A 22323-nucleotide genomic window follows, 5' to 3' on the forward strand; every position below is an offset into this window, starting at 1 on the left:
CATGATAAGCCCTGAGGGTTAGAAAACATTGCAAATTTAAGAGTTTTCGGATTGCAGCTTTAGCAGGATTTTAATTTATATACGTGAATTGATAAAAATGATGTTGACAAACTATGGAAGGTCTATTTTAAAGAATGACACAATGTACCATTATAGACAAAACTGTTTTTGGATATATGCACATTTCAATACTTTCTAAGCTTGTAGAGGCTTTAAAGATCCGACGGATTTACTAATTGGCTTTTTTTAGGTGCAGTGAATACTCAGTAATTACCCTAACCCTAACCCTAACGTACCCTAACAGAATACCCTAACTTCCCTGAACATGAGGACATATAAAATTATTTTACATCTGTGGAGGAGAGCAATAAAAATATAATTACAAAGATAACAATTATGCAGATTGTAACTCTGATCATTAAAAATGAATAAGTCTTCCAACATTTGCAGTTTCCTCATTTATATTTTAATTGTATGAACTTCTAATTTCAACCAATTTAATTATGTCATACCTATATATACGATAATTGAAGTTGTACCCAGGGTATAGCTTTAACCCTGGGTTGACCATTTGTTTTTTGTTACATTCTCATACAGGAATTTTGCAGCGTCATTGTTGTGGGAACTTTTTTAAGTTTGTTTCAATTTTGGCTACTTTGTCATTCTTTATGTAAATAATTAAATCTTTCACAATGTTATTTATATTTACAAAAGTAGTTCAAAATATTCGTAAAAAAATACAAAAATATTTTAAAAATTTAAAAACATTCCCAAGAATCATAATAAGTCATAAACTAAATCAATTATCGTTTCCTTGGATCTTAGTTTTATGTTATTGTATATCTATGCTGGTATGATCAGAGAACGTAACGCTTTTTATACCCGGCTGTCATCCGCATCGTTTATTATTAGAACCAAAATATGTTTTTTAACATTACAATCTAGCCTGCTTTGTTTAGCTACGTAGATTAAGGGCATAAATCGTACCATGAACATCTCTCATAATATACTGTGATGGATTAAATTTTACTCATGTTATTTTTAATCAAATGTCAACTTTTCACTGTTTTTTATTTTTATTTTTGCACGTTCAATATCTTCGGTTTCATGTTTCATGTTGTATGTATTATATATAAAAGTTCTGTTAAATTGACCTCCGCTTCACTCAGAAATTATTGTCATATACTGGTCTATATATTTACATTAGGTGACAAAAACAGAAAATATTTCAAAATTTACAACAAATAAATATATTCAAAGATTATTACGGTGTACCGGAGAAATGCGTTTTTCTGTTCTTGTGGAGGGATATTTCAAGATGCAAAGGAAAGCTGAATTTATACTAGAGCTATAACTTCGAATTTAGGCCATCAATTTCGGCCCAATAACAAAATCATTTAGCTTTAACTAATGAGAAACACGGTTTTAAAATATCCAACTTGATCCAATTAATGCGTTATGGCATACCTAGATTTATATTTTTACAGATCTTCCAGATTTCATCGATAAAAACATGCGAACTGCAAAACCTTTATCTTCGAAGCATGTGCATAGCGGGTGTTGATGGAAGCGAAGGAAGTTGTGGTGATGTTGGATAGGATAGACATCTGAGCTTTTTACCAGTTAAGTCATATCGTATCTAACGAAAAAAACTCGATTATATGCGAGATCGGTATAAATAGACGATAAAAGAAGTCTTTTATTAGTTGTGCTGTGAAGTATGTTACGAATAGGAGTGCAGGCGAAATTTCTTATTTTGAAGTCATTACTCTTAGAGTTCTTGTCGTGGAATGCTGACGAAGCAAATTAAGTTTACGACGCGCCCGAAGAAGACCCATTCCTCCTTGATCAAAAGGATATTTTAGATCTTTGTGTTTAAGCGTTGGTAGTTGACAAAAATAATGCTATATATAAACAAAGAATAAGAAGCATGAAAAATGTCGGCTTCCTTCAGCAAATTTTACACGAAAAAATGCACAGAGTTAAATAAGCAAAAAGTTTTGTCAGATCTGTTAAAGAGGAGCATAATTTCCCATGTTACCTTTGACTTAAAATGAATAATAACGCCATTTTTGCTCTCTTTCTCCTGCCTTCCTTCGTCCTCCAATAGGTCTAGTAGCTCAAAAATTGAGGTAATTGCTCCAACTAGCTTACCTGCAATACATGCCAATTGTGGATCAGTGGAAGCCTTTAACTGGGCTGACAACACTACAAAGCGTGCTGGAGTGGGGGATTGGAACCCCGCAACCTTGTGTTCAAATTTAAGAAATTTTCCCCGGAGTACCCACCCCCTGCTTATTCGACCCCCCCCCTCTACAATTAAGCCCAAAGAGTAGTATGTATAAAGTAACTGGAAGTAACTGTTAGGCCAATAATGTAATGAAGCAACGCATTCTTTATTTTCTTAAACATTTTGATTTTCATTTTGAGAACTTTAGCGACGGTGCAAAGGCTTTTCTTAAATGAACGTTAAAAATTGTTACCTTAAAAATATTTTTTATTTGGGTCACAACAGGCACACTTTTTGCAAGATAATTTTTAATCTAAGAAGGAAGAACACGCATCATACAAAGCTTTGAAAGTTCTTAACTTGTTCAAAACTCTTGATCAATTAAAGGCTTATCTTCTTCTATGCTTTTTTTTGATAAAAAAACTATGTGGTATACTCTAGTCATAGTGTAAAGCTGATTTCATCCTCATCCATTTATTTTGCATCGACTGGTTTACGTGTTCCTCCCATCAATTCTTAGATCCCATCGTCCTGCAATAATAGACAGATATAATGAAATTTCATAACAAGTGGTCACATTGGTTGTTTCTATATTAGAGTTGCGTATTTTAAACTTGCCAAAGTGCACTCCGGACTAGGATTTAGGATCTTAATTATTTCGCTAGATCCATACTCTTGAAACATGCTAATTATTGGTGACGTGAGGACGACCATTATTCCTGAATTTCTGGGCCTTTATGGGCACCAACGATGATCATTTTTTTATTGTGCAGGCGTGCTAAAAAATGCCAGTAGCAAATTTTGAAAGCTCTCTATCTGACCTGCGTGGGTGCAAAGTTCCTGGTATTGCCAGCTGCAGAGTATTGGCCATTGGATCTTTTTGGCCGTGTTTGAAAAAGGACGAAAAAATGCCCTTGTATCATTTATTTTTGTTAGCATTTTAGTTACATTCTGATGTTTTATTTTCAGCACCCTTTTAGTAAAAACATTTGTGTGTGATGCACAAAATGAGAAACTGAATTATTCCAATTAAACATTTAAGCAAAGGGAAATGAACTTAAATGTTCTGAATATAACTAAACAACACTTAACAAATCATAAAAAATCTTTGCAGTCAATTGTCATTAAATTAAACCATCTATAAATGATCATCCATCCCCTATTAAACACTGTACTCCCAACCTACGCAGATTCTAATAGCGTTTCATATTAAAAACCAAAAAGTGGAAGTAAAAGAAGATTAAATTAAAATCAAATTAAAAAGAAAGAAAAGTAAATAAAAAATAAATAATAAATTGTCTAATTAAAAGTAAAATATATTAAATTAAAAAATTAAGAAAAAGAAAATAAGGTTAGAAGCGAATAGAAAGCAAAAGTGAAATAAGTATATACAAAAAAGAAAAAATATATGATAAACATTAAAAGTCACTTCTCAGCCCTACCAAGAGTTTTCAACAAATTATATAAAAATCAAAACCGCACCCAAAAATCGATGTGATGAAAAATTTGTCCCTATGTCATTTTTTATTGCGTGCATGTTGCTTTTTATGAAGCACAATATCTTTAAGATCATAGGTACTAGCTAACTTATTGATAAAAAATTTCAAAGTAAACTATTGACAGTTCTACTGTGACTCTATCAATTTTCAGCAAATCTCCCCCTTAACGTGAAGAAACATCTAAGATGAGCCTAAAATTATATTTCTTATAAAAAAATTATAAGTGTTTTAGGATACCCTGAGTATAGAATGTAGTTTCCCTTTTTAGCATTTGATTTATTCGCCTGAGTTAATAACCAGTCAGAAAATCAAATTTTTTATCTGATTGGGAATTTGATCCTTAGCTATCTGAAATCATAGAGGGTTAAAAAACGTAACTGAACTTACGGGTGAGCTAGGCCACAATTCCTCCATAATTACTGGCTGTTGCTTTGTGAAAACGAAATTAAAATTCTTCTCTCTATTTAAAAGCTCCAATCGATAAATCTGCAATTCCTTTTTCAGTCGCGATATTTCATTGTCTCTCTAATAATTTAATTAATAATTTGATACAAAATGATAGATTTACAAATGGTAAATATCAGGGACCGTCGACAAATAATGGCAAAATGGTCATTAGGTCTCCTTTAACATGTCAAGTTTTTCCATGAAGTTTCATCATGTTAAGGGGCATAAATAATACTTATATACAAACATGTCTTCTATTGCCATCTAGATTTCATTCATATTGGCACAGCACACAATCCGCTTTGAAAGATTTCATGTATGGCTTTTGGAATAGGAGCAGAGGGTGTAAACATTTTCGTCCCTAGACCTTCAATTTATGTGCATCTATTTATTTTATTTATTGAATAAAGGAAAGAATGAATTTTTTTTGCTTTTTAATCTTTTTATAATTTCCATGTAGTACCTGGTCCTGTATGTAAATTTTCATGACCCCCTGACCCCATTTTGGCGTTAAGAGTGACAAAACCTATTTTTCGACAGCCTCTAAGCCACTTTAAGTAGTGAGGCTTCCCCTCAAATTGTCAAAAAATGTATATATTGTTCTTACCTCCTTTAAAATTGATTCATCTATGGCAGAGAATTTTGTTTGTCTTAGTTGTTTTCGGATTTCAAGGTTTTCTGACTCTAGTCGTTTGTATTTTTTAAGGTACTTATTCTCATCTTGAATATTTTTAATGCGAACTTTATTATAATCAATTTCTTGATCTAGGGTTTGAAGCTTTGTTTTCATTCGTGTGAGTTCTTTCTGAGATTCTTTTTCTATGTTATTCTTTACCTTTAGTTCAGTTTTCAATAATTTAACTTGTTCCTCATACTGATGAATATCTGTCTCATTACTGTTTTTAAGTTCATCTTCTGATTTCTCTGCTTCAAACTTACAGTTCTTTGCAGCTTCAATAGCTTTATTTAGCTGATTTAATGCTTGTTTTATAGCATCATTTTCAGAACCAGGTTGATCTAAAATTCCATCATTTGTTTCCACTAATGTAAGAAGCTGTTCATTTTTTTGGAGAAGAAAGTTCACATTTTTTGTTGATTCTTTTCTATCACCAACTGTAACTTTTTCATTTTCAATCCACTTTCTTTTTTCTTTTAAAGACTCTCGAACTCTTTCTAAGTGTATGCTAAACTTTTTCTTTAGTATTTCTAAGTGCAGATCTGCATCACGTTTACCTTTTAAAAGTTTCTTAACTTGAATCGTTAATTCACATGCTTTGAACGATATTTTCTCAATTAGATCCGAAGAATAAGGGTCTTCTGCTTGGAAATTAGACACTTTACTTTCCATTTATATTTGGTAAAATAGAAAATAAACAGTTGGAGTTTTTAAATTGTTGGCAAAGCAGTTTGTCATGGCCTGTGTTTGTTATTTAGTTTACTAGGCATTAAAGACTGACTTTTCTCCGACCTTAAAAATTATAATTTTCGTCGCTCTCCGTTTTTCTCTCCTCCGTTATCATAATTTATTTCCCTCATACTATGCATGATATATATTATGCAGAACTATTGTACATAAATAATAAAACACGTTAAATATAACGTTCAATGTATATTTATAAAGTTAACAAAGTTTAAAGGTGAAGAAATAACACTAGTTTTAAAGGTATTCTCCTTCAACGTTTTTCAACATTATTGTGACACTGACAGTACTTTTTCAGCTTCACTACAACACTCGCACCTCCATATCTCTTCACTTTTCTCGCTTTCAAAGTCGACACATTCCCTGAAATGATAAATGTTGTATTCCACAATTTCAAGAATGTACTGCAAGCAGTGAGAAACTGAAGAGTCAACACTTACCAATGAAACCAAATGTTGCATCCGTCGCAAGCGATCATGTTGGTGTATTTTGGTTCCCTACATACCAGACAACTCCAATCATTTTTGAGCTCTTCCACTACGAATACAGGAAATTGATATCAAAATACTAGCACAATGCCATGAAATTTTTGCATACTTCATATCACTCACCCTTCTTTCGCAAAATTTCCCATGCTTCGGTATCAAAGTATTTACGCAACCGTTCCGTCTCCATGTTAAGTACATCGCCCTCCAACTCGAAATCATCGATGAAATCTTTTGGCATAAGTTCTTCATTCATTTGTGTTACTGCAGATTCCTTTAAACCAAGTCGCTTGAGCATATTCTGTTCCACTAAAGTAAAAAGAAGTAAGTGCAAAAAGAGTTATGCAAATTCAAAAGTTCCTTCTTGTGAACAAACTCGTTTCCAGCTTCTTAGGTTTTTCCATCGTGTGCAATGAAAGAATACTTAAGAAGCTGGAAACGAGTTTGCCTTGTAAATTCATTGCAGTATAATAACTTTCCAAACCTTTTCCCGGTTGTTGCATCTTCTTCTTCACTTCTCGCTTTGTCTTCTTACAACTGTTCCTCTTCACCAGAACCTTTTTTTCTTTCTCACTTTCGACTTCTTTTTCATTTTTCTCACAACCATCCTCCTGAATTAGATTCTTTTTTTCTTTCTCACTCTTCACTTTTCTCTCTTCCTGCTTACAACTATCTTCCTTTGATAAAACCTTTTCTTCTTCACTTTTCAAGACCTTTTCCGTTTCATTCTTGTCATCTTCATTTCCCAGCGAAACCCACCATTCTCTCTCCATATCAAACATACTGCTCTTCTCTTCTGTCGATGGTTTAACCAAGCGTATGTTCTTCTCTTTCTTCTTCTTTTTCGTTGAATAAAAACGCCTTTGATAAAACCTTTTCTTCTTCACTTTTCAAGACCTTTTCCGTTTCATTCTATATACAATAGAAAAAAACTGAATGGAAAAATTCAAGTTGTATACAAAAATGGCATAGGGAGTATGTTCAGGTTTCTTTTTTTTTTTCACCTTGTTAGAAAGTTTATTTCTGTTTGCAAACAGCATGATGTGCATCCCCATAAGTATTTAAACATAGTGTAAAAAACTTACCACTTGTTTCATCAGTTTCCATATCGTGAATGATAGTAGTCGATAAGTTAGTTCCCACAACGACGAAGAGAGAACGTGATTCATGTATAAGAAGTATAAAATATATAAAATAAATAAGTATAATAAATAAAAACGTCGTTAAAATCCAATGATTTCAATGCGTGATCGATATTGGATGATAAATTATAATAAACACTGTTTCGAAAAACGTTCCGAAAGCACAAACACTCTTCACTATCTTTTCCCGCGCGAAAACATATAATTATGCATGATGTAATTCAAAATATTAATTATACAATTTTATTTCTAATTAGGGTCGGAGAAAAGTCAGTCTTTAATGCCTAGTTTTAGTTTCTATCGGTACCATTTTGAATTGTTTTTCGCTTTTCATTAGGCCTGGGAAAAAGGTGGGCCATACCTAAATCCAAGAATTTTGACTTTGTTACTCGATCTAAATACAGAAGACCAAAACTGAAGTAGGCCGTCACGCACGAACTCAGTTCCGTTTTGCAAAACAGTGTTGGTGTATAATTTGTATAGGTAACAAACTTGGTGTGTTGCTTTACTTTGGCCTGGGAGATGTCTCGTGTTGGACAAGTTGCAAAAAGGAGCCTTCGACTGCTAACTTACACAAGACTGTTTAGCGGAGAAGCATTCCTCAAAGCAGTTGGTTCCAGAAATATGACAACTGAGGTAATTGTTTTTTTCATCATTAATTTTATTTTTATAGCACCGTTCTTTCTGTAAGAGTTTTATAGGTAGCTAGCTAGTCTAGTTAGCTAAAAAAGGTCAAGATTTTTTTTATTTGAATGAAAGTATTTTTCCATTAAACTCAAAATGATTTTTTAGCTGGCATATCATCAGGTTGCACAACATGATACTATTGTCTCCAATGAGAAACAAATATCTTGAATTTTTTACCGTCATCCTTTTAAGAGATAGTGTGACTTCTGCTTTGGAATGCTTTTATCCGCTTTTATAATAAAGTGGTCATAATAATGATTAATAATAATGATCGTAGTGATTCACCATTTAAACGATATAAATGTAAGGAAACCACATGGTATAAAATTATACCATGTGCTTTCCTTACATTTAGGGAAAGAAAGTTTTTGGCCTAACTTGCAATATTGAATTATTGTTGTTTTATTCTAATAATTATTTTGGGTGTTTGTTGTTTTGATGAAATATGGGAGGACTTATATGTTCAACTAGAGCAGCATAATCAGATTCACTCCAGGTGTCTCGTTTTGAAATTTAACTTTTATCAAACGATCCAAAGAATGCCTTGATAAAGGAATTATATATATCCCAACTAGTCAATAAGGTCCATGCCAAAATCCACTTAGGCATTAGAACAATAAAGAATTTGAATTTTGATGACGCAAGCAAAAAAGTTTGCTTATATATGTTTTAGCCACATTATGTTTTAAGCTAGCACATTTTTGAATGGTTTGTTTTAATTAAAGATTTATGTGTTAATCTTCTGCAAGTTAGTTTATGCTTTCCTATGAAAATCATGCAGAAGTATTAGCATTTGCTTTTCAGCATTACAAGGCTTTCTCTATAATCAAGGTAAAATAAAACCAGGACCTCACCTTTTACCTATTAAGGCCCTGCAAATGTTTGTAGTAAAGCCACAATAAATTTATTGTGAGGCAGGGTATAATTATTATGCCATATCACAAAACTTTGTTTTTCTGCCCAGTGCAATCGACTTAAATTTCATTTGTTGTGCTTTTGGAAAGGCTATGGTAGCATCTTTAAAAGTTTCACACTTTTTTGCAAATTATTGAGCATAGCAATAAGCTGCACAATTTATTAATTATTGCGCCTTTGAGGAAAATTACTACGCTGTAAAATTACGCTATATACCAACAACTGCAGTGTACGTGAATAATACAACTAAGCTCTGAAAAGGAAACAATAACTTCCTTATAAATAATTTACATCAATAACCTTTTACAACGGGTATTGAAGGGTAGGTTAGGGCATCATTATGTTGTATATCACAGAAGTCGCCAATGACATGTTTCACAGGCACAGTTTAACATGAAGCAAAACTATACAGGAGACTCAATTGTTAGAGTCTTCACAGAACCTCTCTCCTCACAAAACCCAGGGCAGGGCTGACTTATTGCCTGCTGTGTTGTGTAAGAGAAAGAACTTCTGGACTTCTTTTTAATACTTTATGCAATTTTTTTTATTTATTGGCACCACAGTATTTCTGTAGCCTGAATGATTTAAGTTAGCGATGGGCTGTAGTTTTCAGAAGATGTAATCTCCTCATTGTTTACATCTAAATAAACCAATGCGAGCAAGTTAATAAAGCACACTGAAATAAGCTTAACCATACAACTTGGCATATTCTCTAGGTCACTTGGTAACTTGGATTGAACCTTGACATCGGAGCGTAAAACTTTCCTGCCAGGTCAACATGAGGCAGGTATCTATTATGCTGCAATTCTGTAAAATATGCATTAAGTACCCAATCAAACAAAATGACGGATTCTAGACGCTATAATGTTAAAGAACAAAATGTGTCAACAATAAGTGAGAAGGGTATTTCCATCAGAATAAAAGTGAAAGTTACTCAGGCATGATAGAAACTTGTTTTCAGTTCTCTCCAGGGGAGTATTTGGTTTAGTTAATTGTGCAGAAAAAGTGCTTGTATTATTAATAATTACTTATTTTCAATTAACAAAAGATGAAAGCAAAAGACGGAAGCAAAATATGAGAGCAGAAAAATGAGTTTAAGTTTGAAAACACTGCTTTTATAGAACCTAAATCATGAAATGTAAATTCATTCAAGTCATTCTTCTATTCCAGTTTGGTGGATGGTTGAGGCATGGTTAAGTGTCTGTTAAATACTACTCCATCACTTTGTCTCTCCCCAAATAGTGACCACCCTTGGTCGTTTGACTGTATAACTTTAAAAGGCTCCAGTGTATAATTTAGGTCAAACTTCTTCTTTTTCTTGTAATTTTGCACGAGGACAATATCTCCTTCTTTTATTTCTTCATGTTTTCAAATTTACTAATTGTTAATTTCCTTTCTATGCTGCTGTTTTAAATGCCTGTCCTATCCTTGATAGATCCATCTCTTCCTCTGAAGCCACTGCTCTTGGAAGTAAAACTTCATGGCTATCGCTAAATATTGCTTGGGGTGAAACATCTGGTGTATCTCAATAATTTTGAAGAAATTGTCTTATGCTTGTTTTTCCAACATATTGTTGTGGTATACATTTCTCATTGTTTTTCCCGAAGGCTTCATAAGTGTCTCAGCAGGGATTGCAGATGGATGTGGTGGTATATGTTGTCTTTTAATTCCCCACTTTTTTTTTGATTGATTCAGTGAACCTCTCTGATAAATCACCTGGAAGCGCACATCTTGGCTTCTCTTTTTGATTCGTTCCATTCAAATAGATCCTTTGCCTGTTCTATTAAAGATAGAGCAGAGTGGTTTTTGATCAGCTACCAGTGTGATAAGATCATTTGAACCAACTATGTAATGGCAAAATTGTGTTAATCCAAAGTCTACACCCATCGCTTCAAGGTCTATAGCTTGGGATACCTTCGTTCAACCTTGTTGGTAGTTCGTGACACAAAGTTAACTGGTTTAGCATCTTTTATGCTCTGTTCTTGCTCCCAGTTCAGTAACATGAGCATCAGTAAATATAAACATTGACTTGGTTATGTCAAACTAACATAACAGAACATCCTTCTTAAGGGCTGCAATGAGCTCTTCAAAACATTGATTATGTCAGGAAGTCATTTGAATCGATTTCCTCCCCTAATCATTTCTAGCAGAATAAATTATTTTTTTGAAAAGTTGGGTATAAAGTTCAAATTTCTTTGCATCATGCAAAGAAAGCTGACCAGGTTTTCCTTACTGGTTGGCGGCGAAATAAAAATTTAGGGCTTCAACGTTTGATGAATCAGGTTGTACTCCTTCTGCTCCATATATCATGCCCAGAAAGTAATTGATTTCTTCCGAAATTAACACTTTTTTGGATTAAGTGTTAATCCTGCTTTTGAAATTGTTGCCATCACTTCTTCCATAACCTTTACATGTTGACTGTGGTCATTTGTTGTGGTGATAGCATCATCATGTATTAGATGAAGATCCTTAATATGTGCAAATATTGGTCCTAATGTATCATTTAGTTCTTTTGTCGATCGCTTGTAACAGTATAGTTTGTCATCTATCTGAATTACAGTGAGATGGTGGGATGTTAAATCTAGTTTTCGCTACCAGAATGCTGATTTCAGATCCATCTTGGAAAAAACCTTCTTGCCTGCCTTTGATTTTACGTCTTCATGACGTGATATTGGTTTGTTTGTATTGATGCTTTATTAGCATCATGAGCATGGGACCATCTTCTTGGGGAGCAAGCTCACAATTAGATACCCAAGGCGCTGGTTGATCAATTCGGTGCTCTTCTATAACATCTTGTTCTATCATTTCTTCAATAAGGTTGCTGCTCTTTCTTGTAAATGATATAGGGTGCTCCGAGGTGGTACATAAACAGGCTTTCTCCCTTCATTCACATGTGGTTTCACCTGTTGATTGTTAAGCTACCCAAGACCCCTGAAGTTTTTAAGGTATTTTGCTAAGCCTTCTTGTATTTCTTTTCTGCATTTAGTTCCAATCATCGGCACCAGTTGAAAGACCTTTGGTTGTGAATTGAATCTAATAATTCCCAGCTGCATCGCTGTGTTTCCATCCAGTATTAGGTTTTATGATCTTGACATGATATGCCAAATTGTAGGTACCGATGTTGATCCAAAATAACTGCACAACGGGCTTCACCCTGTATTGGTATTGGAAGAGGTTTTATTTTTTCCTTGGAGTTCATCATTTTATTTATCAGCCCTTATTTACTTGCTTGCTTTTTCCCACATACACAAATAACAGTATATAATGCATTGTGAATGATTACTTGATTGATTCTTTTATCTACTTCTTTATATTTTGAAAAATGACCCATCTTACCACAGCTATTACATTTGGCACACATAGCTAGCCATTTAGTTTACGCTGTTGTTTTAAATGCCTCTCTCGTTTTCGTGCTATATCGATCTCTTTCTCTGAAACCACTGCTCTTTGGAATACACCTTATCGCAAAACATCATTGCTTTTGCTGAGTGGGGTGTATTTCGATAATTCTGAGGAAATTTTCTTAGATTTTGTTTTTCCAATATTTTTTTGTGGTGTACAATTCTGATTGTTTCTCCCAAAGGTGGATGGATGAAGTGGTGGTATATGTTGTCTTTGAATTCCCCGCTTGTTGGTGCAATCTTTCATTGGCTAAATGGTGGTCCGTTGTCTGAAATCTGTTTTTTTTGGGTTGCGATAGTTTCTCTGTTTTACTATGGAGCTTACTATTTCATTTCCACAGTTGTAGCAGTTGATTTTCCTCTAGTCGTATTTCGTCGATAATTTCTCCTTCTTTCTCAATTTTGAAAAAGAATATATCCTCACTTTATTGATTGCTTCACCTGATATTTCACCACCACTGCGAGCTTCAGACTCCAATTTCATTCCTTTTGTTCATAGAGTTTTCATATCCTAAGATTTTTTCAACGTCTGATTGTCATGTTCAACAATGACAGTCTGGTCCTAGGTAGATGTTTCTTTGGCTGTGCATGTAGGGATTATGCATTTAAAATTACAATGTTTGGCTTCTTTCTGGACGCGATTGCATAAGTTTCATCATTGCTTTGAGTAAGTGCTGGGAAATGGAAGTTCATTAATGTAGGATTTTGTGTAGGTTTGTAAAAGTCCCGTATTACGACGTCTTTGAAAACAACCAAGTCTGCTCCTTCCTGTGAGTTCTCATTTGGCTATGCAGCTGTCCAATCAGTATATAACCTATATAAAGGAATAATACCAAGTAGTTTTATTGCTTTGTCTATGGACCGCCATGCATTTCGTATTGCTCTAGGTTTGGCCTAGGTCTGTGTCTGAAGTCGTTGCATGCTCAACGTTTCACCTTTATAAGGCTGAGTCTATAGACACTTTAGATGGATCTGTGAACTGTGGCTCATATCGCAGCTCAAAGATTTGACAAAATTTCTCCAAATGCCTTTTTGGACATCTGGATAAAAAACATAGAAATTTGTAGCCAAGTACCCCAAAAAAAGTACTGTTGTTGTGCCACCTCAACCTTGAAAATTATATTTCTTACCTCAGGTATCACCGTAAATTTTGCCTGCAGCAAACGGTTTTTTGCCATTTGTTTGGAGGTAAGAACTCCTGATTGCAGTATAGCCAATGATCAATTTTAAAGAACTCATAATTGCAGTATAGCCAATGATCAATTTTAAAGAACTCATGTTTACTGTTAATTAGTATGGAGTAAAGCCTGATATAACACAACTAGGGTAAAAACGACGCAAAATAGTAGAAGTTAATGTATTCTTAGATAGTTTGCAGTTATATTTGTGGGTATGGGTTGAGGTGCTGGGGTTTCGCTAGGAATTATTAATGTGTATGCTCACAGTCTAAACTTTGTGCTTCGGGACTGAAAATGACTCACCATACTGTAACTGACTTCTGATGAAGAAAATGTGACAAAGGACTACCATTCTAAACGTGTGCTTGTACTGAAATAAATTACTAATATTGTAACAGAGACAATTGACAATACATGTCTTGACAACGAACTCTTGCCATTTTGTCTATTGTGGTGAGTGTTTGTGGGAACGGTTGGCCCATAGGGCTTCTTTTTACTGCACCGTATGGCCACTGGCTTCTTTTAGACATTTTGACAACGGACTCTTGACACTACATGTCTATTGTGGTGAGTGTTTGTGGTGACGATTGGCTCATAGGGCTTCTTTTTACTGCTCCATATGGCCAATGGCTTCTTTTAGACATTTTGACAACCGACTTTCAACACTACATGGCAATTAAACGTGCGTCTCATTAGAACAGACCGACATGAACTGGCACACTTACAAAATACTTACTTAACCCTGTCACTGTAAAAAAACATGCAACTCAAAGCTTAAACCGAATAACGAAGAAAGCCCAGCACCCGGAATTAGTTGAATTATAAGGAAGAAGATGGTACAGGGAAGCTTGATGAGGTCTATCAACCAATTGAAACGTAGCCCCAAGGAAACCTTGAAGCTAAATCAAACATCGGCCACCAGCAGTGCCGCGCATCCAGTCACTATCCATATCAATGAATACGTGATATATATTGTGTCGGGTTGTTCTTGTCCTCGTGCCATTACCGACGTCGTATATGCGGGTCGACGAATACGTGAGAGATCGTTATTGTCGTCATACCAGATCGTTATTGTCGTCATGTTATCGCCATAGTCGTATTATCGTGTACAATATAGGAAAAAAAACAAAAACTAATTAGTACATTAATCGAGAAAGGATGGGTGGGTAAATGTCTGAACTGTATAAGAGCAAGAGGCTTACTGTGTTCTTCTCCATATTTATACCTATCCTGCTTTACTTTGTAACCTCAATTAATATGTGATAAACTTTTAGTTTAGCACCATATGTTTTTTTCACATTTTCCTGAAATTTTATAATTTTTTATCTATCATAATACAACATTAAAATGATCTCAGCATACAATGTTAGGGTGAGGATTCTGTATTCCTCTGCTTTCATCTGATTTATATTGTTACGATTCATCGTCCAATTATAACCCAGTGACTAACAGGATAAATTACATACATATTTTTTTACAAGTTAAAGCAGCAAAAAGCTTTTAAAAACCATTTTAATTTTAAAGGCCGAAATATTGCTTATTTATTTTCATTTTTGTTGGTCACAAAGTACGAGTCCTTCTTTTTATTTATTTTTGAAAAGATCATTAATCCGCATAGCCAGGTATTCTAATTTTACTTCATATTAGAGCACTTCTTGTCAACATAGTATTGTGTTATTGTTTACTGCTTACAATAGTCCAAATTATTTTTTTACTTTGGGTTTAGGTGGAAAAAGCACATTTAGCTGACGAAGCCCGCAAAAAATACGGCGATCATGTTGAAGAGACTATATTTATGAAGATTATAAAGAAAGAAATTCCAGCCAAAATATGTCACGAAGATGATAAATGTCTGGCGTTTCACGACGTCAACCCGCAAGCTCCTGTTCATTTTCTTGTTATTCCGTTAGTGCCGGTACCGAGATTGCAAGACGTAAAAGAAGACGATAAAGACCTGCTTGGTCATATGATGTACGTGGCGCGCCTTTGTGCTACAAAACTTGGTCTAGACGAAGATGGCTACCGTCTTATTGTTAATAATGGTCGAAATGGCGCTCAATCTGTTTTCCATTTGCACATTCATGTTATGGGGGGCAGACAAATGAATTGGCCACCAGGCTAATATAGGGATATGAGATCGTGTATATTTTATAGCATTAATAAACTGATCATTATATTATTATTGACCGCACGAGGTCGGTCCGTCATTAGTCAGTTAGTACGCGATATTTCCCCCGATATTATTCCGTTTTTTGTATAGAGTTGAATTTTGGTGCCCGGCTTCGGTGCCATTTTGTCTATTGTTTTCGCGAAATTGAGCTCATATTAATCATATGCGCGGATACGTGATGAGATTAAAAGATCTCAGTTCAAGAGAAAAAAGGGTTGTTTAGTATACGTGCTATATATTATGTAACAAAATATATATTATAGTATGTACTATATACTATAATTGAATTTCCGCGCCCGAAGGCGTAGGAAATTCTTTAAAACCGTCGTTTTTTTCTTTCGGAGCATTTTTTGAGAAAAAATCGACCATGGGATTTCACTTTGCTCAGTCACAGATGTGAACTTCGTACCCAAGCTCCTTAACTACTGGGAAGTCTCGTATTGACGTTTCAGGCCAAAATTGGTATTTGTTTTCGACAAAATTTGGCACAGTTAACAAAAAGAGTATGCTGAACATAATGGTGACATAATAATTTTGATTTTTGTCACCTAAATGTCATTTTAGGCCAAAATTGGTCCAAAAATTAAAACCACTTCATTTTCGGCTAAATCTGGCACAGTTAACAAATAAAGTATGCTGAAAATGATGGTCACATCAAAATTTTGATTTTTTGTCAAATAATGCCGTTTAAGACCATAAATGTTTCAATCGCAAGACTTTCAACCATGAATGATAGGCTGTATTTTTTGTTAGAAATTTCTTTTAAAATGTGAGTTTAATGACACGTTTCGATTTGTTTGCGTTTGTTGTAAGATATAATGTCAGTGGTGTGCTTTATCTTCAGAGGTTCATGCACCGAACCCCTTCGAATGTTTGGCACAATAACACAACGAATTAGCAGGTTTTCATCAAATATTTTGGTAGCGCGCGGAAATTCTTAGAGCCCCTAGGGCTTCTTGTTTATATTATAATATACCATATAGTATCTATATAGTATATACCATTTCATATATAGAAACTATATATAAATGTTTATATGCTATACTAAACCTAACACTAAGTCGGGTATAATTCTTTTAGATTAACTCATCTCTGTCTGCTTCAAACAGTGGTTGTTTTATATATCGACTATAATTTGCTGAGTTAAAAGGACACCTAAATCCTTTGAGGAAAAGTTTTCAGATTCTGGACTCCCAGATTGGGTAAAAATGCATTTTCTGCATTCGTCTTTGCCATGATAGACTAAGATTTTTGATAAGCATAGCAAAGTTGAAGATTTACCTCGTGCTTTTAAAAAAAACAGGTGTAATGTTTTTTTAGGGAATAGAAATAGGAAAGAAATAAAGTCTTAGAAATATCAAAAAGTTTAGTCACGTGCTACGTGTTGTACCGAGCATGTGTTCAACTTATTTTGCGATTTGGTAATAATGCGTTCTTATAATTTCATAATGACAATGGCAACCTCGTCTCTAGCGCCTCTTGTCTTTTTTTTTATACAGAAACGGCGATCATGTTCGTATCACCGTCCCGAGGGCTATCGCTGTCCCGAGGTCAGAAAAGATACAAAATGTCCTGGGTACGAGATTGTGGCAAAGGATATTCTGCCTCTATGCTATTCTTGCCCGTTAAGGGGGATTTTCAGTTTTGTTTGTTTTGATTTTGCATCGGACTGCGCATGCTCAAATACGATTCGCCGTCGAATTCGCTGCTCAATTTGCTTCATGAAAATCCCCCTTTATACTCTGCCAGATGTGCTGAATTATATTTTCTCAGCCCATCCCTCCATTAATGGCATACACAGGAGTCAATGGGCCATGCTCGTTATTTAGAATTCGGTTGTTATATTTCTGTTTCTCTTTATGTTTCGTATACACTCTTTTAATTAGGAACATTTACTTGAGATGAACAGGTACTGTTTGTGAATCTAACATTAAAATAAGCCGATGATCCGGGACACCAAAAGCTTCTGGCCCTAACTCCAAGACTTGCTTCGTCACTATTAACTGGCCACGTGTAGTAGTTATCTATCATCAGATAAAAAGTATTCTTCTGATAAAAGGAGCTAATCACATATAAACATAAAGTCTGATATCAGATGCTGTGACACCATCTTGGATCGTGTTTAGAGAGCGAGCCGAAACTCACGGCATCCGATATATACCTAGTAAAATATATTACAATCCCTCTTTTTCTCGAAGTTATTGTTGTTGATTTCTTGATTGTTTGTTTTATAACATGTTCACATATTTGCTTTTCAACTCAGTTCCTCTGCACGTACATAAAACGTTTTTGTTCTTCAGCTATACACATCGGTCTTTTACTATATACATCGTATCGTTCGTCTGCTATATATATACATCGTTTATCATTATCGTTCTTGTTATCATTATCTTGTTATCGTTCTTATTTTTTCTCTAAGTCTTCTTCTTGCGCTTCGGATTGATGATGACGTAACGCTCTGTAGTTTTTCTTTGTCGTTTCGGGTAGGTTTTTGCACCGTTCTTGTGGTTTTTCTTTTCGTATAGATCTTCTTCTTTGTTATGGCCATCATTCGGTTTAGATTGTTGGTTCTCATCAAAATTCGCATTGCTTGAGCAGGTACAAGGGTCTGCCCTGTTTCGCGCGTTAGAAACACTCGATTGCTTACCCTTCGCAGATCTATACAGTTTCGCGTGTCCGTTTGCTCGTAGAAACGTTTTTCCTTCCTTGTTTCGAACCATGATGCTTCGTTTGTATACTTTAATGATGGTGAAGACTTCCTTTAACCAGGGCGGTGAAAGTTTGTTTTTGTTGTCGGTAAGATTTTTCAACAATACCTTTTGTCCGACTTCAAAAGTGACAGTTTTTGCCTTGCGGTTCTGGTCGGTGTTTTCCTTGGATTTCTGTTTGTGCTTTTCATCATTCTTGTTTACTTCTATATCCAATTCACTGTTGCTTTTCACAAGTTGACTAACGTCAGGAAGATCATTCGTTAGCGGTCTACCGAACATCAGTGTTGCAGGTGGAACTTTAGTTACGGTATGAGGTGTGGTTCGGTAACTCAAAAGGAATGTGTCAAGAGTTTTACGCCAATCCTTTCCAGTGATGACAGCAGTTTGATTGTGTCGCTTCAATGTGCGGTTAAATCTCTCAACCTCACCATTAGCTTGTGGCCAGTATGGAGTTGTACGCCGGTGTTTTATACCATGTTGTTGAAGGTATCGGCTGAATTTGAAGGACGTGAATTGTGAACCGTTGTCAGTTACAATTGTTTTTGGATAACCAAAAATACTAAAGGTTCGCTTCATAACATTTATTATGTTTTGCACCCCAGTGTTCTTGATAGAAGAAACTATTGGGTATCTGGATCTGTAATCAATCAAAACTAACAGGTTGTCACCAGAGGGATAAGGGCCTTGAATGTCCATTGCAATAGTGTTCCAAGGTTGTTTGGGAATTTCTGTTGGTTGTGACGGTTCATGCCTGGTGGTGGAGGGTGCAGTTACTTGGCAGGCATGACAGGTAAGTGTTAGATCTTCGATTTGTTTGTTCATCAGCGGCCACCAAACTTTTTCACGTAATAGTAGTTTAGTTTTGGTTGTTCCTTGATGCGTAGCATGTGCTATCTGCAACATTTTCTGTTGTAGAGTGCTTGGGATGACAATTCGTTGTCCTTTGAGTAAAATGTTATTCACAAAGGATAACTCATGCTTTGCATGTCTGTATGGATTCAAAGCAGAATCTTTTGGCCAGGCCTTCGAGTTAATGGCTTTGGTGACTTTTTGAAGAATGATGTCTTTTGCAGTTTCATCTTGTATCTCTTCGATATTGCAGCTTTTAGGTACTGCTTCTGCTGCTGTAAAGTTGATAAAGGATTCAATTGAGTCGTCAGTTTCTCCTTCACTGTCTGTACAAACAGGGTCTCTTGATAGTATGTCAGCAGCATTTTTGGCACCAGAAATGTATTTTAATTTGTAGTTATACCCTTGTATGCGAAGAAGCCATCTCTGGATCCTCGGTGGTGGAGATGTGGAAGTTGGTGACATTACGTGCAAAAGACTCTTGTGATCAGTGGTGATATCGAAGTCACGGTCATATATGAAAAAGTGAAAGTGTGTGCAGCCAAAGGCAACTGCAAGAGCTTCTCGTTCTGTTTGTGAGTATCTCTGTTCAACAGGTGTTAATGCTCTACTTCCATATGCTACCGGCTTGAAGTTTCCATCTTTCTGTTTCTGTGTAAGTATGGCACCAAGACCATACGGACTTGCATCAACAATTATGTCTGTTTCCGCCTCAGGATTGTAAAATGCCATAGTTTCAGAAGTGCAAAGTTTTTCTTTGAGTAAATCAAATGATTTCTGTTCAAGATCTGTCCATATGAATGGTGTATTTTTCTTGGTGAGTTTCCTCAGTGGAGCTGATAATGTACTGTAGTCTTTGATGAACTGACTGCAATAATTTACTAGACCAAGAAAGGATCTGACTTCTGTCGATGTTGTTGGTGTTTTGAATTTGTTGACTGCAGTGACTTTGGAAGGGTCTGGAGATATGCCATCTGTTGTGAGAGTATATCCACTAAATAAAATTTTATTCTTGCTAAACTCACATTTTTCTGGGTTGACACGCAGGCCATTCTCAGAAAGATTACGAAGAACCTTATCGAGATTGCGGTCATGCTCAGCTTGTGTTTTTCCCCAGATAAAAATATCATCAGAGATGTTCTTTGCCCCTTCACAATCAGCAATTACCATTTCAATATTTTTCTGAAAATGTTCAAAGGCACTTGAAATACCATATATGAGACGCTTGTATCTGAAAATTCCTTTATGGGTAATGAAGGCAGTAATGTTTCTGCTTTCTTCGGCTAACTCAATTTGATGGTAGCCTTCTCGCAGGTCAATTTTTGAGAAGACAGTGGCTCCATTTAATAATGGTAGGATTTCTTCCAGTTTTGGAATAGGATGCTTCTCTCTGATAATGGCAGTGTTTGCTCTGCGCATGTCCACACACAATCTAATTTTGCCATTTTTCTTAGGTACTGCGACAATTGGTGAAACCCACGAAGTTGGTCCATTGACTGGCTCAATGATATCTAATTTCAGCAGTCTATCGAGCTCTGCTTCAACTTTCTTTCTGGTGTGAAACGGCAGTCTCCTAGTTGGTTGCTGGATGGGGGTGACATCTGGATCAATATGGAGTTTCTGTTTGAAGTTGTTAAGTTTTCCCATTCCTTTGAATACCTTGTTGTTTTTGTTGAGGACTTGTTCTGTTGATACTGGTATGCCTTTTGACAGACTTCTGCTACCTAACTGGAATGTTCTATGGTTGATGGGTGTTGTAGCTGGTCCAATTCGTAATAGATCTAGCTGCTCAGCTGTTTTGTGACCAAGTAAATTGCCTCCTTGACCAGGTATTACGTAGAATTTTGCTAGTATTTTATGGTGATTTGCTGCAACTGTAGCTTTGAAGGTACCAGTGATTGGGAGCTTCTTAGTAGCATTGTATGGGTAGATTCGGGCATTGGATTTCTGAAGCTGGATGTTGCTGAATAAGCGTTTATAGGTTCGAAAATCGATGATATTTGTTGTGCTTCCAGAATCAATGATAGCAGTCATTTCGCTATTGTTTACTAGAACGGGGAAGTTATTTGACTTCGTAGTGTTCATCATGTATAGGTAGATATCCTCATCTTCGTCATCAGAGTTTTCATGGTTGGTTTGATGAACTTGCTGTTTATTTTTGGTGCGGCACATTTTTGCAAAATGTCCTTTAATACCACATTTGTTACATGTTTTATCTCTTGATCTCCGACATTCATGACTTTTGTGGTTCTTCATACCACAGCGACCACATTCTGGTTTGTTGAATGATTTGGTTGGGTTGTTCCGATGTGGTGGTGCATTGTGTTTCCCATGGCTACGATGAGGTGGTCTACGCCCATGTAGTTTGTTGATTTGTTCAGAGCTTTCTTCTTCAGTGTCATGTTGTGTTTGTTTACCATTAGCTATTTCTTTGTTTTGGTGTTCTGCAGATTCAAAAAGTCGTCCAAGGTCCTGTGTTTTCTGGAGATTCAAATCAGTTTCCATAAGTAAACGTTTGCGGAATTTAATATTCGATGTTTTTGCTATGACCATGTCTCGGATTTCATTGTCAGTTTCTGATCCATATTCACAATATAAGGAAAGTTGTCGTAGACGGGTAATGAATTGATCCGTACTTTCCCCTACTTGTTGTGAGGCTTGGTGAAATTTATGCCTTTCGAAAGGTATGTTCTTTTTGACTGAAAAATGTTCATCAAATTTATGGAGGGCTTCTTCAAATGTTGTTCCAGGATCAGAGAAAGTTTCAAATATTTCCTGGCATTTAGGTCCAATCATGTGGAGTAAAATTGCCCTCTTTCTTTCATCATCCCTAACTCCACTTGCTAGTATGTAGTATTTAAGACTGGTCTGCCATTTCGTCCATCGTTGACCAACTGAAGTCGGTTCTCCATTTGGGTCAAAGGGTGGTATGGCTGGAAGTTGCAAAACGGACATGCTAGCTGCACAGAAATGCTCAGAGCGCGCGCACAAGTATAACTATCGCTTGAAATTACAAAGGACAGCCTAGCAAAGTTTCCTTTCGCACAGTAAGAGTCAACAAAATTTGTTGTTTTGATTCGAAAATTCACACGTCTTGTTTCACGCGAGATTGCTTTGTAATTATGAAATATACCTCTCCATGAGTTCTTGGAATCCTCGTCGCCAATTTGTAGTAGTTATCTATCATCA

The 22323-nt window shown here is 35.6% G+C and overlaps 4 protein-coding genes across 7 annotated transcripts; 1 reads left to right on the forward strand and 3 right to left on the reverse strand.

The window, feature by feature from the left end:
- Nucleotides 1-685: 685 nt before the first annotated feature.
- Nucleotides 686-5615, reverse strand: LOC130637117 (uncharacterized). Of its 4 annotated transcripts, XR_008982354.1 has the most exons (5): nucleotides 4784-5615; nucleotides 4117-4254; nucleotides 2667-2761; nucleotides 2484-2543; nucleotides 1512-1639 (listed from the first exon to the last, which is right to left on the reverse strand). XR_008982354.1 is itself a non-coding variant. In XM_057446908.1 (3 exons), exons 1-3 carry the CDS (start codon nucleotides 5522-5524, stop codon nucleotides 1532-1534), a joined length of 987 nt encoding a protein of 328 aa, XP_057302891.1. In that variant the 5' UTR covers nucleotides 5525-5615; the 3' UTR covers nucleotides 686-1531. The 4 variants fall into 4 exon arrangements, 2 of the variants coding, with proteins under 2 accessions (XP_057302891.1, XP_057302892.1); XR_008982355.1 differs by lacking the exon at nucleotides 2484-2543 and having other exon boundaries at nucleotides 1506-1639; XM_057446908.1 differs by lacking the exons at nucleotides 2484-2543; nucleotides 2667-2761 and having other exon boundaries at nucleotides 686-1639.
- A 155-nt stretch (nucleotides 5616-5770) lies between these two features.
- Nucleotides 5771-7516, reverse strand: LOC130637153 (transcription initiation factor TFIID subunit 3-like). The gene is made up of 4 exons (XM_057446910.1): nucleotides 6566-7516; nucleotides 6208-6390; nucleotides 6037-6133; nucleotides 5771-5959 (listed from the first exon to the last, which is right to left on the reverse strand). Exons 1-4 carry the CDS (start codon nucleotides 6861-6863, stop codon nucleotides 5866-5868), a joined length of 672 nt encoding a protein of 223 aa, XP_057302893.1. The 5' UTR covers nucleotides 6864-7516; the 3' UTR covers nucleotides 5771-5865.
- Nucleotides 7517-7679: 163 nt separating this feature from the next.
- LOC130637169 (adenosine 5'-monophosphoramidase HINT1-like) lies at nucleotides 7680-15583 on the forward strand. The gene is made up of 2 exons (XM_057446911.1): nucleotides 7680-7859; nucleotides 15131-15583. Exons 1-2 carry the CDS (start codon nucleotides 7746-7748, stop codon nucleotides 15524-15526), a joined length of 510 nt encoding a protein of 169 aa, XP_057302894.1. The 5' UTR covers nucleotides 7680-7745; the 3' UTR covers nucleotides 15527-15583.
- Nucleotides 15584-17988: 2405 nt separating this feature from the next.
- LOC130648835 (uncharacterized protein K02A2.6-like) lies at nucleotides 17989-22089 on the reverse strand. The gene has a single exon (XM_057454974.1). It carries the CDS (start codon nucleotides 22087-22089, stop codon nucleotides 17989-17991), a length of 4101 nt encoding a protein of 1366 aa, XP_057310957.1.
- Between the last annotated feature and the right edge of the window lie 234 nt (nucleotides 22090-22323).

This window comes from Hydractinia symbiolongicarpus, chromosome 1, assembly GCF_029227915.1.
Source record: "Hydractinia symbiolongicarpus strain clone_291-10 chromosome 1, HSymV2.1, whole genome shotgun sequence".
Classification (NCBI taxonomy): Eukaryota; Metazoa; Cnidaria; class Hydrozoa; order Anthoathecata; family Hydractiniidae; genus Hydractinia; species Hydractinia symbiolongicarpus.

Excerpts from the sequence above, each read along its gene's own strand:
- LOC130648835 (XM_057454974.1), bottom strand. The coding sequence starts at position 22,089 with ATGTCCGTTTTGCAACTTCCAGCCATACCACCCTTTGACCCAAATGGA.
- LOC130637117 (XM_057446908.1), bottom strand. The coding sequence starts at position 5,524 with ATGGAAAGTAAAGTGTCTAATTTCCAAGCAGAAGACCCTTATTCTTCG. Across the intron at positions 4,255-4,783 it reads ATGAATCAATTTTAAAGGAG|AGAGACAATGAAATATCGCG; the intron begins GTAAGAACAATA and ends TTAAATTATTAG. Across the intron at positions 1,640-4,116 it reads AATTGTGGCCTAGCTCACCC|ATACGATATGACTTAACTGG; the intron begins GTAAGTTCAGTT and ends TTTTTTCGTTAG.
- LOC130637169 (XM_057446911.1), top strand. The coding sequence starts at position 7,746 with ATGTCTCGTGTTGGACAAGTTGCAAAAAGGAGCCTTCGACTGCTAACT. Across the intron at positions 7,860-15,130 it reads CCAGAAATATGACAACTGAG|GTGGAAAAAGCACATTTAGC; the intron begins GTAATTGTTTTT and ends CTTTGGGTTTAG.
- LOC130637153 (XM_057446910.1), bottom strand. The coding sequence starts at position 6,863 with ATGTTTGATATGGAGAGAGAATGGTGGGTTTCGCTGGGAAATGAAGAT. Across the intron at positions 6,391-6,565 it reads GATGCAACAACCGGGAAAAG|TGGAACAGAATATGCTCAAG; the intron begins GTTTGGAAAGTT and ends TTTTTACTTTAG. Across the intron at positions 6,134-6,207 it reads GGAAATTTTGCGAAAGAAGG|TGGAAGAGCTCAAAAATGAT; the intron begins GTGAGTGATATG and ends CTGTATTCGTAG.